The sequence below is a fragment of the Echiichthys vipera genome, assembly GCF_963691815.1.
Source record: "Echiichthys vipera genome assembly, chromosome: 10".
NCBI lineage: Eukaryota > Metazoa > Chordata > Actinopteri > Perciformes > Trachinidae > Echiichthys > Echiichthys vipera.
Window position 1 is genome coordinate 20,925,422 of NC_139835.1, and position 16,146 is coordinate 20,941,567.

Sequence of the window (16,146 nt, forward strand, 5' to 3'; positions counted from 1 at the left end):
GACTCCAAGTCCAAAGTCGCTGCTCTGCATGACAATGTGAACATGCTGTTCAGAACGCCTAATGTTTACAATGTTCACATCTTAGTTTGGTGTTTTAGCCTGCTAACATTTGCCTGAGAGGAAGATGAATGTCAGCACATGAATTAATGGCAATCTTTTCAATATTTAAGACATGTCACTCAAAACCACAAATGGCGACCTCACGGTGACGCAAGAGCAGTGTTTTCAGAAAGGAAGTACTTGATTATAATAGTTTATTAACAAAGGTAACACCCCCTAAACACTATATATAAGGGCAGGTGTTGGGCCATGTGCAAACACTCTTGCACATGCCCAAGAACTGGAGCGATGCCAACAAAAAAAAGGCTGTAAGAAGAACTACAGTAGTGCATAATGAAAAGTCAAATATATACACAGAGGCGTAAACTGTTGTATGAACAGTAAGTTTATATGGCAAAGTGACAGTCTAATGGGAAAGGGATGAGCTTAACCTTGTTTCCATACATGAAAAATAGTTTGTGGACTGTAAAAATATATATTTTTTCTCATCTTGGTAAGCATGCTCTTGACCACTTGTAAAATGTTCCCTTACCTGAGGGAAGAGCAAAAATGAGAAAACATAGGTGACTCCAAGAAACCATTCTGTAACAAAAATACAAAAATATAAATGTGGCAGTATTCTTATAGAAATGTTTCATTTTAGGTTGTGCCCTACTTTTTTGACATATACGCAAAATTGTAAAACTATTCTTAGGGAAATTTCCTAAAGGTTTTATTTAATGTTGCCCATAAAGTTGGAATCATTTTGTTTCCAGACATTTTGTTTTGACCTGTGATGTTTGGAAGAGATTGATTTTGCTTTGAGTATATACACACTTTATCTGTCAAGAATAAATCACATTGTCACAATTATTCCATAAGAAGAGGTAAAAAATGTTTATTCCAACATTAGGCAACAGCATATCTTATTTACAGTGTTATCCTTTGACCACAGAGAGGCAGTGTTTGTCTTATTATGCTGTTAATAATGTAGAGGAAGCATGACACACTTTGATCTAAAGGAGCAGTTTAAGTGTTTTGTTTTGTTTGTTTCACATGATGGCATCAAAACATCTACAGCTCTTTCCATTCTCTGAGAAAATACATACTTCTCATACGTCTCTAAAAATCAACCCCAAAATGTTAAACCTCACAAATGTAAGTCAATATTCATTCGTAGACACACAATGTGCTTTTAGTGTAAGCAAAAAAACAACACATAAATGGCAAATCTGCAATAATCCACCAGAACTGTAACTTTGTAAAACTTAATGCTGCCTCAAATGATCCAAGGGATAGCATGTTGGAAAAGGACAGGACATACAACACATGCAAACACATACAGCCCGTCTAATGGTTAAAAACAACAACGACAAAAACAACTACAACCACACATCGAAATACCAGATAAAATCCCTTCAGCTATAATGCAATAAATTATTATCAGGCCCCAGTCTGGAGTCTAATCATCCGCTTTATTCCACAAATAGACCCCAACTTTTTGTTTAAAATCCCTTTTTGTCGCTGCCATTTTAATATTCAGTGGAAGGCTTTTCTGTAATATAATTCCAGTGTAGAAAACATACTTTCTTGTCTCACTATCTACACATAACACCTTACATGAACGAACACTGGTCCTAGTGGCATGTGCATGTTGAGTGTGCACCATCAAAATCTGACATCCCAAGTACTTAGAGGCAACCCCATTAATGATAGTGAACATATGATTGAGTTTAGTGATAGACCGATACATCGGTCGGCCGATATTATCGGCCAATATTTGTGTTTTTTAGGTGTATCGTATCGGCCGATGCAGGCTGCTGCGTTTGTCGATAGTTTTTTCCTAGCATTATTTACAGACAGGCGTCCGCAAGCAGCTCTGTGTTGCCGGAGTCGCCTTTTTTAAGTTCAATAAATGTTCATTTTTTTAAATTGAGACTCGTAACATTTGTTATCATCATTGTGTCATTTTTATGACGTAAATTGAGGGAGCAAAAGTAGTATCAGCTCCAAATATCGGCTCAAGAAAATCAGCAGTCCGTATCGGCCATCGGCTAAGGCTAATGAAAAAAAAAAATCTGCATCGGCATCGGCCCTAAAAAATCAATAGCGGTCGATCCCTAATAGCTTTACAGGCAGAAAATCAACTCCAATATGATACCAAGATGGATTAGACTTCATGAAACAGATCATGTTGTTTTGCATAACCTGCATCTTATTTTTCATTTCCTCCGTCAGGCCATTGTACCATGCAGAGCATGCATAGTCAAAGTGGCACTTAATGAGTGCTGAGACAAGGAGTTTTTATTTTGCTGTCAAACTGCCTTGTATTATGGTATAAGAATTTCAATTTGAAAGCACTTTTGTTCAGTAATCCTTCTGCATTGTCAAGCCCTGTTAGTGTCTGATCCACCTAGATATGTAGCAGCATTCTTTTATTCAATTTAATTTTTGTTACATGTGACTTTTAGCGCAGGTGCCTTTTGTAGCATATGTCTTGTGCCAGATAGAGTTGACGTGCAGGTAGTGTGCAGGGAACAAACAATAGTTTACATTTCAGCAAGACTTGACTGACTCAGACAGTGAGTTTAACTTCATCTGTTCAGGATTTTGTCTGCCTATGCGTTAGACTGTCACATGACGGCAATGCATTCTTTAGTATTCCGACACAATCATACAACAGCAAAAACATAATATTTTGCTTTAAATCAATGAGCACATTCGGCTGGTCCCGTCCATGTACAGTAAGTGTCAGTATTAAAAGTCATTACAGGGGTTTTTACTGACCACCTCCATTATGAGAGGTGAGATAACATCTGGCTGTATGTCCTGGATCTGCATCACCTGTTTGCTGTACTCCTCAGTCATTGTTCTCATCTCGGTGAGACAGGCCATCACTTTGGGGTACAGCAAGCTGGAGGCACAGAGGAGACAAAGGAGGTTCAAACTGTGAAAGATTTCAGAGCAGGTGGACGTTAGAGTGGCACTCACTGTTTTTCTGGCCCTGTCCTCTTGCAGTCAATCCAGGTTTTTAGTGTCAGTGCCAAGTTTTCATGAAGTTCGTCAATTACATTGTGTTGTTGCACACCTGGGCGGTCTGATAGATCAAATACAAACAAATCTTTTCTTATCCAAAGCAACCTGATCCTGAGAATGTCTGAAGGTAAATTTCTATGCTTGTCTAGGTACAAATGCACACTGTTTCTAGAGTTTAAATATTTACAGAGTTCATAAATGATTGATTATCATGGACTGGGATGAAGACCTGCTGCTACCTGGAGAAAACAGTGACATGGCTTGCATGAGAACATACTCTTCCTCCTGCAGACCGAGCTTGCGCAGTCTGTGGTGAAATCTGAGCAGTGGCTCCAGCAGGAGCGGCTGGAAACCGGCTTTAACACAAAGGTGAAGAGACGTCAATGTCATGTCAGAGATAGTAAGACAATTATACAGTAACAGTGACACAACCGAAAACATGGAAAATATCTAATTAAATTCACACCCCCACATTTTTTTGTATTTTGCATTTTTATCCCGAAAGGCTTTGGTTAGGAACAATCTTTAGTAAATGTGGAAATGTTTCATTACATTTCATTAACACTAAAAACACTTAAGTGGAATCAATGTGAATAAATCGGTAAGTGAGAACAGCATTTCTGGCATAACTGTGTGCTTAAGAAAATAATTCTGTGGAAATGTACATTATGCTAAATATACTATGAGTGCAATTAAACACCCTTTACTTTTTTTGACAACATGATTCCTGAGGTTCAATATTTACAAAAGTGTTAAAGAGGACATATTGTGTTCATTTTCAGGTTCCCCCTTGTATTTTTCTACTCATGTTTACATACTTTCATGTTCAAAAAACAAATGATTTTTCTCATACTTCTGTCTGAAGCTCTCCATTTTAGGACATGTCTCTTTAAGCCCCCCTTCCAAAAAATGATTGGTCAGCATTTCTGGCACCTACGCATCTACGCTCTTGGAGTCTCTGCAGCATCATTGCAGCTGGGGAATGACTTCCTGCCCATGTACTGTATAGTATAGTTTTTCTCTGTGGATTGAGCGTTTTGATTCTTTCACAGTATTTATATAGCACCTCAACCTGCTTTATAATCAAAAGACATGGGAATCTCACTTTTATTAATCATTTATTTTTAAGATCCCATGCTATGGCATGCTCTCAATGTGAAAACTTTGTTGTGATAAGATGTCTTGATATTGCAGAGTAACTGCATCCTCTATCAGTCAAAACTTCACATTGCAGGGTTATAGTTACATACGGTTTAATATACCTTGCACACGATTTGATGTGAGGTGTTGTTTGATGTGTGTCCTGTATTATTTCCTAATATTACTGTAAACACTCCATAGACATCCTAGCACACAGTATACAGTATGAAGACTATCTGCCAGCCAAGGGCACTGAGTACAAAGCTGTAAGACAGTGAATGAACGGCAACTGCATTTCATCTGATCTTTAGAAAAGGAGCAGACAACACCAGTTCGACAACATTCTGGTGAACGTTGCTCAACAAGTCTTGTAACACGTCTGTGAACATGAGATAGGTGAGAGACGTGCATACACATTTGTTTGACTCTTACAAACAAACAAAAAACTATAAACTACAAATTTGCAACTTCATACATAACTTAAAGGTGCAATGATGTGAGAAAACTCTCCACATTGACCCCTTCATCAGGTAAAAAAAAACATTTTTGGCAAAGAGCATGCTGTTTGTCAGTGTGCAGGCTTTGCTTTATTAATCAAATACACTGGCTCTGTAAATAAGAAGTACTTGACATGTCTCATCCCTGAAATACAGTACATACCTCTGTGCTGCTGACTCTTTAAATCAGTATCAGACCATATTTGTACCTTACACTTATTTCTCACAATAGCATCAATCCAATGCTTTTGTATTGCCAATCTATGTTAAGCTGCAGGTTGATTGTTCAAGCTGCTTATTATGACCCATATTAATTATGGTGTGAGCAAGGGAGGAAGTCAGATGATGTAGTAGAAGAGCACCTAAGTCCACATAGGGAAGAGATTGGGGTGTCGGATTGGTCAAACACAGGACTTTCAACCAGGAGGCCAGCATTTGTGATCCATTTTAAGGTAATTCATGATCTTAAACTAACCCTGACCAAGTAGATGTGTTGTCTGAACCTAACACAGTAGTTCAGTTTCATAACAGTCATGCATTATGGTCACATGTTTAAAATTGCCACAATGCAACCTTTTAGAAAAGAACTTTTAATAGAATGGTCATATGTTGTTTTGGGAATTACAAGCAAACAACCTAGTCTGTCAATTAGGCACGAGGACTTGTTGGATTTGTTGCGCTCACACAACTTTATTGTTTTAGTCCGTAATTTCCAGCAGCAGCAGGCAGCTGTTTTTAGCAGATTTCTGATCAACCCACTGCATACAACCTGCTCAGCCGCAAGCAGCAGACGGACACAGTTAGCAACCAGATGGTGAACATAACAGAGCATTACGTAGCTAAAGATGTATTTATATATATTTGATATATTTCAGGACGCCATCACCCCTTTTTTTGGGTGGGGTTTCATTTGCATATGGTGTGTAATATGGAATATAATAAACACAATATCCATTGTTTAGTTATTATCATTGACTGTCCTTCCAAAATAGTTTCCATGTTGGCGCCATAAGAGATCAATGGTTATATGTATTGATTAATTCCTTTTATTTCCCTCTCCACTGTGGAGAAAATGGGACATTCAATGTGAATTGATACATTTAATAAAATGGAAGCAGATCTGTTCGATGAGACTCCAAACCGCGATGATACGTCGCTTTTTCTCACCGCGGTAAGAAAAAGGCTATACTGTCACAGCCGTAAGTAGAACAAATAACCACAGAATGTTTTGTAATGCACATTTTTTTTAAAAGTTTTTTTATGGTGTATACTGTATGTTCTCATCTGTTGAATGTATTAAATAATGATCTGGCTTTTCCTCGTGTATGTGGTCTCACCTCGTATGCCGTCATCTATGCAGTATGTAATATGGCCGCATTCCCAGATGCCTGTTTTTGCATTGAACACCATGTTGAAGCGGATCTGCATGATTTCAAATGTGGCTCCCTTCAACAGAGCAATTTGGTCCCCCATGCTTAGAGATCTGAAAGACACACTGTGTAAGTTCTTTCAAATAGACATCACTTCTAAAAACATCTTTAAATATTCATCGAGGCACATGTTTACCGGAAGTCCCTGAGACTTTTGGAAAAACAAATGATGTCCTGAATCATGTAAGTGGTGAGGTCAGTCACGTGTGGAAGAGCAGTGAAAACGCTGCCTTTTCTGACCTCTTGGTTCTCCTGTTCTTTAACAGAACCAGAGAGGCTGGAAGAGGAGGGCGAGAGGCAGGAGGAGAGGGAGCAAAGATCGCTTTCGGACTGGTTGTACTCACTCGCAGGAAGGATGTTTCTGTCCATGGGCTGAAAAAAAAGAGAAAGTCAGTCAGACGCGTCAAAACAATGACAGAGACAATACCTCAAACATGATGGCAGTCACTGACGCACCCTAAAGTCACTGAAGCGGTAAAATGCAGAGTCAAATGAGTTGCGGTGGGCACAGAGCAGCTCCTTAACGGTTTCCTCTCGCTGGGATGAAAGAAGAATTGGTGTGTCATGCATCTTCCTCGTCTGAATTCGAGTCCTCCTCTGCAATACCTCTTTCTCAGACATGACCACTACAAGGATGCAAAAAGTACTGGCATGTATAGAACTCTGATTTAAAACACCACTGAAAGTTTAAAAATGTAATTTTAATACGTAAGGTTTTAAATCACTCCTGCGTTGCTGTTAAGATTGACTTCTGATGCTGAATTGTGCTGAACTAGAATTGCCTCAAAGCAAATATAATATCAAATACTAATTCCATATTAAAGGTCCCATATTGTAAAAAGTGAGTATTCCATGTATTTTTCAAACAGCAGGTCAAAGCAGGTTGAGGTGTGCCACTGTGAAAGTATCAAAATGCTCAGTCCACAGAGAAATGCACACAGCCGTATTCAGAAAACTGGGCCTTTAAACGAGCCGTAAGGACTTCTGTACAGTTGTGATGTCACAACTACACTATATATATATATATATATATACTGTATATATATATGTAGAAAGTGCAGCTACAGTGCTGTCATTCTCCAACTGTGATGACAAAAGACCCCGAAGCAGACTGGGCTTTTTTCGCGGTGAAGGCCTAAAGAGACATGAGCTAAAACAGAGAGCTTCAGACAGACAGTACGAGAGAAATAATGTATTTTCTGAACAGGAAAGCCTCTAGTAGAAAAAAAAAAATATGAACCTAAAAATTTGCTTAAAATAGGACCTTTAATATGCACATTAAATAATACACGACGAGGGCTCCAGCTGCTGCTGAGCTCATCACATTACACCACATGGCATCTGTCACTTTTATGTAAATATATACAGTAAAGTAAATACTATGGGATCATTTGTATCTGGGTGTTACTCACTTTCTTGGCGCATGCCAATGGCCTGGCATTTACGGAAGCGGCAGGCTTGACACAACCGTCGGTTGCTTTTGGTTATACTGCATTTATTCAGGAACTTACAGCGGAGCTGTGTTGACCTCTTTATGGCACGTCTGAATTTATTTAAAAATCCACTTAGTAACAGCTTACAAACATCAATCTGAAGTTAGAAATGCACATTATATTATTAGTATTATTAGTGTACATTCCCACATGAACATTTACATTATATATAGGCTTTAGTGTAGTCAAAAGCATTTGCCTTTCTACACTTAAACAATAATGAAGCAAAAGTGAATCTTCTTTTCTGTCAGTTCAGTTATTCTCAATGATCATTATTCAATCTTTTATTGATATATTAGTTCCACAGCCTTCCAGCGAAGAAAAGAAACATCCTGAGCAGAGTTTTTAAGATCTATTCCAAAATTATGATCTGACTTCATTGTGGCAACTTTCAGCTGCCGCCCTCAGGATGTCCTTTATCCCCTTTGCTGTCCATCAGCTCAGTTCCTTTTCCCTGCTCTTGTATAGCTTCATTGATTTGCGTATCATTTTTTTGTTGTTGTTGCTTTTAAGATAGTTACCTTTATTTATTCATGTATTTATTACCTGTTCTATATACAGCTTTTAACCTTACACATTTTGATTATTTTAGCTTCTAACTATGTGTGTGTATCTGTTGATCTGGGTGATGAGGCTTTACAGCCCAAAATTAAATGTGTGGAGCAGTATCAGTTTAAATGAATCTGGTTATTGTGCTTGATGTTGGTAATAGTGCCGAAGAAACTGAGAAAACTACAAATCTGCCTCGATGATGAGTGTGAGTGAGAACGTGAGAAGATTTTGTCACCTATCTCCTATAGCCCATATATCACATATATCCCTGGGTGACTGTTATAAGTATTGTCACAATGAGGACGTAGAAATACAGACTGGGAAGAAGCTGCAGTTGCATGTGTGTGAGAGAGAAAAAAGAGCGAGTGGAACTACCTGAAGAAGCCCTTGCAGCCTTCGCACGTCAATGCATTAAAGTGGTAACCCTTGGCCAGATCTCCACACACGCCGCAGGCTCTGGGCTCCTCATCTTCTGTCACCTTTTCTTCCTCGTCTTCTTCATAGTGCCTTGTAAGCGCTTCTCGGATGGTGTGCACTACAGTAGCCTTATTCATTCTCACCTGGGAGGAATAGATAACGATCACATCTAATTTACAGTACCTGGGGTTTGCAATAAAGTGCTGTGAAGTTACCTTCAAATAGACAACAGTGTGGTGGCTGAATCATTTTCTTCTATTATAACTTTGAATAAAGGTGCTGTGACACATATCTACCTATGAATAAAGGCTGATTAAAGATATTTTAGTTTATTAAAAGCACATTATTGTAATTCAATTTCCTGAGGCCAAATGGAGGGAGCAGAGAACCAAACTACTCAAAGAGCATCAAACAACAATTGCTCTGAAGTGTTCAGAAAGTGCAACAGTGCAGTACAGTGAACAGTGCACAGCTTTCAACAGGACCCATGGGACTTTAAACCTGCAATAATTCATAATTATGAAGTTGCCGGATCTGTCACACTGTTTCTATTGTAGTGACTTATCCAACACTGAAATCAGGTATGGAGAAATGACACAAGGCAACATGAAAGGCGGGTTGTTTTTGGTTATTTATGAAGGTTCCGAATCTGAACTAAGACAGAATTGAAGAAAGTGTATTTCTTGATCTCTTGATATTTTCATTGTCAAAAAATAAGCTACATAAATCACGACTCCTGTATAGTGACATTATTTTGAAACCATGGCCCTACGTATATGGACTAATAGGACCATGACCATAAACCGGTGACCATGCACTTAAGCAGAATCCATTAGTTTCGCTGACGCGTAAAAAACATCGATCAATAATCTTTATGTTTGTCCTTCGTGCCTTTGACTTTGTGGCGAAGCAAATCGACAGTTTTAAAATGTAAAAAAGACAACATGTAGTATACCCTGAATCAACCTTAAGATCACCTCAAAAGCCCTACCTTCTTCTGCCTCTCATGTGTCTGGTTAAAGGTCGAGTTTTAACCAAACAGTGGTCGAGATCATTCCACTCACTAACGTGGTGATTCCAGATGTCCGAACAGCTGTCTGCAGTACACGGGGTTTCGCCTCCCAGCTGTTAATCCCGGTGCATGTTGGATTCACTGTAGGCTACCCTCAACAGGTGAGGCGAGAACAAGTAGGCTGCCGCATTAGCTCTTCCTGTTGGCAGTACGTGTTTGACGTTTGATACCGGGCTAGTCGCTGCAAGTTACCTCTTCCTGGCTGAAGCCCACGAACGAGCCCGTCCTAGGCGGGGGCATAGGGGTGCAATGCCCGCCCATGGCGCATCGCGTGTCCACACACTACGCACTCCTCAAAGTGCCCGTTTTCGATTTTAAAAAGAGATTTTTTCCCCCTGACCACTGTCGACATGTGCGTCTACACTACCACAGGGACCTTCTCAATATTCCCCAGTGTTCTAAGACATGATGTGAAATATATGCACAGGTAAACACACTTGATGGTAGGACATCAGCTGTGCCATATAGAGAGGGGATACATTTTAGTAAGTTGAATTTTGCTACACAGCTCTTAACAGTTGTGAGGCAGTTCAGGCAACTATTTGATAGAAATGTAATGCCATTTACACCACCAGTGGCTGTTTGGTTAGGAGTCTTTCTGCCCTCTAGAGGTCAGCAATCCCTTCATAAGGCTTTCATGTTGATGGACATACTATACTGTAGTTCTCAGGCTTAAATAGAAAAATGACGGAAGGTTTCTGTCTCTGTAAATAACTCCCTGAATGAATCAATCCATCTCTGTAAAACATGTCTCTGAAACATCCTCAGATATCTAGTAGGTCACTTTATTTTGTGTGTGAACAACTTGGGTTCGGGCGCAGGGGCACGAATAGGAACTGGCCTCCCTGACACCTGCTTTAGTCCAGAGGAGTATACTGTACATTCTGGGGGGAAAATGGAAGTAGTATTCATCAAAACGCTATAATTAACCCATACACTCCAATTGCTGATTATGGAACTTATACTTTAATAATATGAACAATACATTCAGACATCAGATTGCATCTCAGTACTTTTTTTGTATTTTTCAGTCCTCTTTACTCAGTTTGAATGCGGTGCTGCCCTTTCTCCTGCTCCACCTGGCTGGTCGTTTCCTGAAGGACTCGGTTGGAGGCTCTTTCAGAGGGACATGTCAAGTGGGACTCCCCCACGATACTAGGAAGTGACCCGGATTGCTTTGCAGTCCCCTGAATGATGTGCCGCGCTGCCTGCAAGTGTCTGTGCTGTCTCTGGTGCACTGAGAGAAGAAATCACACAATGTCTTTTAACTTTACCATTCAATTGTCATTTTTTGTTATTTTTATTAAGAAAAGGGGTCTTAAAAGTAAGAGATAAATGAGCTCTTATTTTTTATGTGGTTCCTTTTCATGTGGAATTGTTGGTACAAATACTCTACTCATAATGTTCAATCATTTTGATATTTTATTCTATGATAAGAATGGGTGAATACAGTGGAAACAGAAAAATCTCCCAAACCTCTTTGTCTGGCAGTGATCTTCTCAACCTCTGGGATAAGGAAACTGTACACCAGCTGTGAGACAATCTCCTCCGATTGAAGATTGTTCCGGCTACACACAAAGGGTTTTTGTTTATTATTGTTTACATTTCTGATTAAAAAAACAACAACAGACATGCTGGGGTATCTATTACCTTTCTTCCATGGCATAAGCAATGTCGTTGACCTCCTTTGTCCTCCTGCGAATCTCCTCTCTGGCCTGCTCGTCAGCTGTCTGCTCCAAGGTCTCTAGGATTATGTCCTCCAAATACAAATCCACAGTTTCCTGGTGTACCTGCACCACCTGTGATACGGTGAAAAGGACACACACACATGCTAAGTAATTAAAATATGTGCCCCACAAAAATACACACACACACACACACACATTATCATCTCCTTTACAGACTCACAGCTAAATAATTATACATGTACACACTTGTTTGAAGATCTCATCTTCTTCTCTGCGTCTGCGCTCCTCCACCTGTCTCCTCCCACTCTCCTCAGCCTCTCGTAGGCGACGTTCTCTCTCAGCCAGCAGGGTAAAGGCATGGATCCTGCGCTCTTCCTGGAGGTGAATCAGCTCCTTGGACAGGCTGTCGAACAGGTGCTCCAGCTCTGCACCTACCACTCTGGCCTGAGCTGCCTCCTCGTGTGAGGTCTGGGAGGGGAGAGAAAAGGCACAATGACATTGTCTGGAGGTAGTGCAATTGTGTATGTCAATGTGTCTGCGCGTTTCACCTTGTGTCTATGTTGGTCTCTCTGTTTTTTAAGGGTAAATGTGAGCACTTTGTCAGCTTTCTGTAGCTCTTGCTCCTCCCTCTGCAGGGCATGAACTGTCCTCAGTTCCTGAATGAGCTCCAGATGGTTCTCCTTGCCCTTAAACATCTGTACAACAACACAGAAAGAAGTGAATAAAAAGGCTTACACATTTAAACATTTGCAAATATTTCTGTTGGAACTTTCGCCATACAAATAGCAGTCATGTTCAGACCTCGTACTGGACATTTCTTCCTCTTAGTAGTCTCTGCAAGTGGATGACTGCAAGCTCTATCTCTTCATCCCCCTAATGAGGGACATATAAATGAATTAGCATTAACAAAATGAAACATGTAGGACGAACAAGTCAGCATCAATTGGAGTCAGAGACATTAACTGACCTCTGGGGGCTCCCCCACTCTGGGAGTGACGGGGCGAGCAACAGGCTTCTCCCTCTTGACAAGAAAACGAGAAGACTTCCTGTTCACTTGCAAGTTTGCATCTTCTCTCAAGGCCTGTGGAGCCACAATTGATCATTCATGTGTATGTAGACCTTAAGTGATATGCTTGATGAATGTATTTCTTTTTGTTTTACCTTGTATCTCTTCATCAGTTCTACCTCTCTACTCGCAGAGGGCTTGATCAAATTCTTGGTGAGGTTGACTTGGGGTTCAGGTCTTTTCACCGATGGCTTGAGGACTGAGGCAGAGAGTCCTGCCTCCAGCTCTAGCAAACCTATGATTGACAAAAAAGGACCTTAACTGTAAAAGGATACTTTTGTCTCTGATACTAGTATGGAAATGATCCACTAAATTCTACTTGTCCAAAAACATTTCGATTCTGACCTTCATAGGTGTCTAAGTAGTAGCTTTTTAACTCATTGTTGTGAGTTTTCCTTTTGGTGAATGTATCCCTGTGGCTCAGAGTGGGATATGTCCGGGAATCTGTATAGTTTCTGACAATTCCCAGTTGCTCATGCTCCCCCTGCACATTTCTCCTCTTAGCTTCCAGTTTTCTTAGTGCTACAGGAAAAACAAAAGTGAAAAAGAAAGAAGAGACAGATGAGATGGAATTAAAAAAAGTATTGCATAATACATTCAAGAGCAGGATGTTATGCATATCTTGGAGCAGAAGTGCTTGTCTTACACCTGATGTAGTCATTATTAATCTTGTGTAGCTTGGTCTCTCTGTCTTTTCGGTGCTTAGAATAAATCTGGTTCAGTCTCTCATTTGTGACTTCTTTCTGGGTGTCATCTCTCTTCATCAAGAGGTCCTTCAGCACAGCGAGACGAGCCTCCTGCAACCTGCCACCACCCACAGAAATAAAGAGCATTGCAGAAGGGCAGATTTTGCATGGTAAAGGCAGCAGAAACATCGTGGGGATGTTAAGGTTTCTCAGTAAGCTTAATACGTTCATAAGAGAAACCGCCTTTAGAATGCAAGAACTTTGTTTAAACCCATGTCTCAGCAATTTTCTAACTTTATGATTGTATGTAGGGCACTAACAACACTTTAGGTAAGTAGTGGTATACTTCTCTATTTATATATTTATTCTCCAGTTAGGGATTGAAAAAAAGTTAAATAATAGCAAGGTTTTACGTCACTCACTTTTGGATTTCTTCCTCTCTGAAAGCCCACTCTTTGACCTCCATCTCCTCCATCATACGTCTCCTTTTGTCCAGCTGACTAAGGTCATTCAGTGGAGGAAGGGTGGCCTCCCATGCCCGTTTGGCACGTGCCCGCTCTATCATTTCCACTTCTGCCAGGCCTGCAGGTAGACCACGACCTGAGGGGAATTGTTATCAGACAGGATTTAAATGTAATTTTAAGAGGTGAGGAGGGGCAATGATAAGCTAATTATAAGACACTAAAGGTACAAGTAGACTATTCAGCTGAGAGCACCGGTAGGAAGGTTAGAGATGTATGTATAATATAATTAATGTAATTGTAAATTAAAGTCCATGCAATGACAATTTCAAAAGTTCATCATGTACCCCAAGTCAAAGCTGCAAGTTGCAGGAGCTCAGAAGGAGTTGTTCCAGGCTTTACCAGATACTCAGGGCTGTATGGGTCTGTCTGTGTTTCACTTTCCCTGTAGTCTGTCTGGACCCCGACAGTGAAGTGTGTGGGCTGTTGCTCAGCATTCGTTTCATAAGTGGATACATAGTCTTCTCTGATGAGACAAAAATGATGTCGCATCAGGCAAGAAGTACCAATAGAAATGACTGGAAATTAAAGAAGTGTAATCAACCGTTTCACTTACTTAGGCAATGCAAAAATCACATCCGGCGGAACCTGCTGAGCAAAGGGTATCAGAGGGCTAAAGGAAACAGAATTAAACACCGCATCAGAGACTGTGAATGTTTGGTATGGAAACTGTGGCAGCATGGTTAAGTAAACGGTCATATTATAATATAACTGCTGCAAAATGAAGTTAGAATGCCTGAATTCCATCATATTCAGAGCATAGACAGGCTAATCAAACCGTTTAAAGTATTTCCAGCGATCAGCTCCGGTCACATGGCATTCCTCCATTTTCAGCCATGACTGAGCTTTTGGAATAACCCTGTCAAGAAGATAATGCAAAGGGACATTTTTCATATTTGTATTGAGAAGCAGAGTTAACATTGAATTAATACAACTCAGTAGCTGCTGCTGCTAATAAAAAATGTTTGTGTGTATGTGTCTGTTGGCATTACCCAGCCAGCTGCTGCAGTGCCTCTTTGCGCTGTTCCATGTGGCCTCGCCATCGACGATCAATAGAGGCCGGTACTGGGTCTGTAGGTTCCAGTTGAAGAGTAAAGCGTGGGTAGTGGGGCAGGTTACTGAACATAGACCCAAACTCAGGCACTCTCTTCTAAGAAAGGAGGATAGAAATACTGTCACCAAGTGCATTTCACATCCAGTCCTTTTCTCTTATGTATGTGTAAACAGAAACAACTCGGGGAAATGATGTGTTATGCAGTGTTCAAAGTGGAAATTAATTTTAACTTTAATATATTCAGTTTAAATATTTGGTAAAAACGACTATCAATTGTCTTATCCAATAAACACTATTCTGGAAATAAAATAGCGTGTAGTCTCTAGATGTGTATACCTTATACTGTAGACAGCTGAATACCTTTTAATAAAATCTGTCTGTGTTCTTGTGATCAACACAAACCCGCAACCAATGGTAATAACAATACAGTTGAATCCATCTTGTGTTTACGAGTTACTCAGCCAAAATAGCTGTTTCTTACTGGTAGGCCTACGACTAAGTTATGGCAAAACTAAAAAGAGTTACAACACAATCCTACGGTTTTACCTGATTGTTATCGTTATGTCATGATAACCTATCTTTAATGTTAGCATCACAACCCACTTGTTGCTGTGGGACAAATATCGATGTAACTTGCACTTACTACTCGGTCCTTGGACGCATAGGCCCCGAGGCTGGACCGGGCATGGTCTACCTCCGATGACACTGTGTAAACTGGATCTGAAGCGAACAGTTCAGTCAAAGTTAATGTAAACGCTAATGTTAGCAAGTTATGAAATGGTGACGTCCGCGTTATTAGCGTTAGCCGGCGTTCAGTTGACTTACCATACAGGTGGTCATAAACCCGCTGCTGCCTAACTATTTTACTCGTATCATTTTTCTTCGGAACTGTGCGAGTGACAGACACGCTCATTTTCTCGTTTCAATTAAAAAACGTGTTTTTCCTTTCGACGAATATTTCCCCCAAACAGCTGTATGAACTCTGCGGTATTTAGCAACGTAACCACGGAGACGGTGGGCAAACTGAGCGTTTGTGTGTGGGAGGGGTCAGAGCTAGAGTGACTGCAGGCTCCATGGCAACGGTGGATGACGCTCATGGATATTCTCGTGGTATTAAAATCTATTCTCCTCTGGAGGTCTGGAAAAAAGTTAAAAGCTTTCTTCGCATTAAGTACAAACACTTGATTAAACTGGAAGCTAAAGAGGTCATTACCTAAAAAAAAACAAGACAAAACAATACAGTGGATTGTCAATTTACTAGTTCTTCAAGGGAAGCATCATATCCATAAAGCTAAATCTCGACCAAACTTTAATCCCTTCAAATTAGAATTTCGTAACTATTTTGAGTCTATCCAGATTATAAATAATAACACATGTAATTATACCAAAGATAAGTTACATGACTTTTTAAAAGATTTATAACAGTTTAGACCGCGTCTTAATTTAAGTACTATA

The 16,146-nt window shown here is 40.1% G+C and overlaps 2 protein-coding genes across 2 annotated transcripts; both read right to left on the reverse strand.

Annotated features, from left to right (window-relative positions):
- Positions 1 to 1,067: 1,067 nt before the first annotated feature.
- Positions 1,068 to 9,734, reverse strand: nr1i2 (nuclear receptor subfamily 1, group I, member 2). The gene is made up of 9 exons (XM_083921888.1): positions 9,596 to 9,734; positions 8,563 to 8,747; positions 7,555 to 7,685; positions 6,599 to 6,768; positions 6,279 to 6,514; positions 6,050 to 6,195; positions 3,315 to 3,431; positions 3,031 to 3,136; positions 1,068 to 2,953 (listed from the first exon to the last, which is right to left on the reverse strand). The coding sequence occupies exons 2-9, from the start codon at positions 8,739 to 8,741 to the stop codon at positions 2,797 to 2,799; spliced, it is 1,242 nt and encodes a 413-aa protein (XP_083778014.1). The 5' UTR covers positions 8,742 to 8,747; positions 9,596 to 9,734; the 3' UTR covers positions 1,068 to 2,796.
- A 983-nt stretch (positions 9,735 to 10,717) lies between these two features.
- cfap91 (cilia and flagella associated protein 91) lies at positions 10,718 to 15,616 on the reverse strand (the record flags this gene model as incomplete). The annotated part of the gene is given in 18 exon segments (XM_083921058.1): positions 10,718 to 10,771; positions 10,774 to 10,913; positions 11,153 to 11,244; positions 11,327 to 11,475; positions 11,611 to 11,832; positions 11,913 to 12,059; positions 12,166 to 12,237; positions 12,332 to 12,445; positions 12,526 to 12,665; positions 12,776 to 12,952; positions 13,077 to 13,234; positions 13,539 to 13,716; positions 13,925 to 14,103; positions 14,194 to 14,250; positions 14,416 to 14,496; positions 14,630 to 14,787; positions 15,335 to 15,411; positions 15,517 to 15,616. Coding segments are annotated over 18 exon segments (2,283 nt in total). The 5' UTR covers positions 15,605 to 15,616.
- Between the last annotated feature and the right edge of the window lie 530 nt (positions 15,617 to 16,146).

What these genes read in the sequence shown, in the direction of transcription:
- nr1i2 (XM_083921888.1), bottom strand. Translation starts at nt 8,741, where the DNA reads ATGAATAAGGCTACTGTAGTGCACACCATCCGAGAAGCGCTTACAAGG. An exon ending in ACCGCTTCAGTGACTTTAGG is followed by an intron (nt 6,515 to 6,598) that starts GTGCGTCAGTGA and finishes CTTTTTTTTCAG; the next exon opens with CCCATGGACAGAAACATCCT. An exon ending in CATGTCACTGTTTTCTCCAG is followed by an intron (nt 3,137 to 3,314) that starts GTAGCAGCAGGT and finishes TTGATCTATCAG; the next exon opens with ACCGCCCAGGTGTGCAACAA.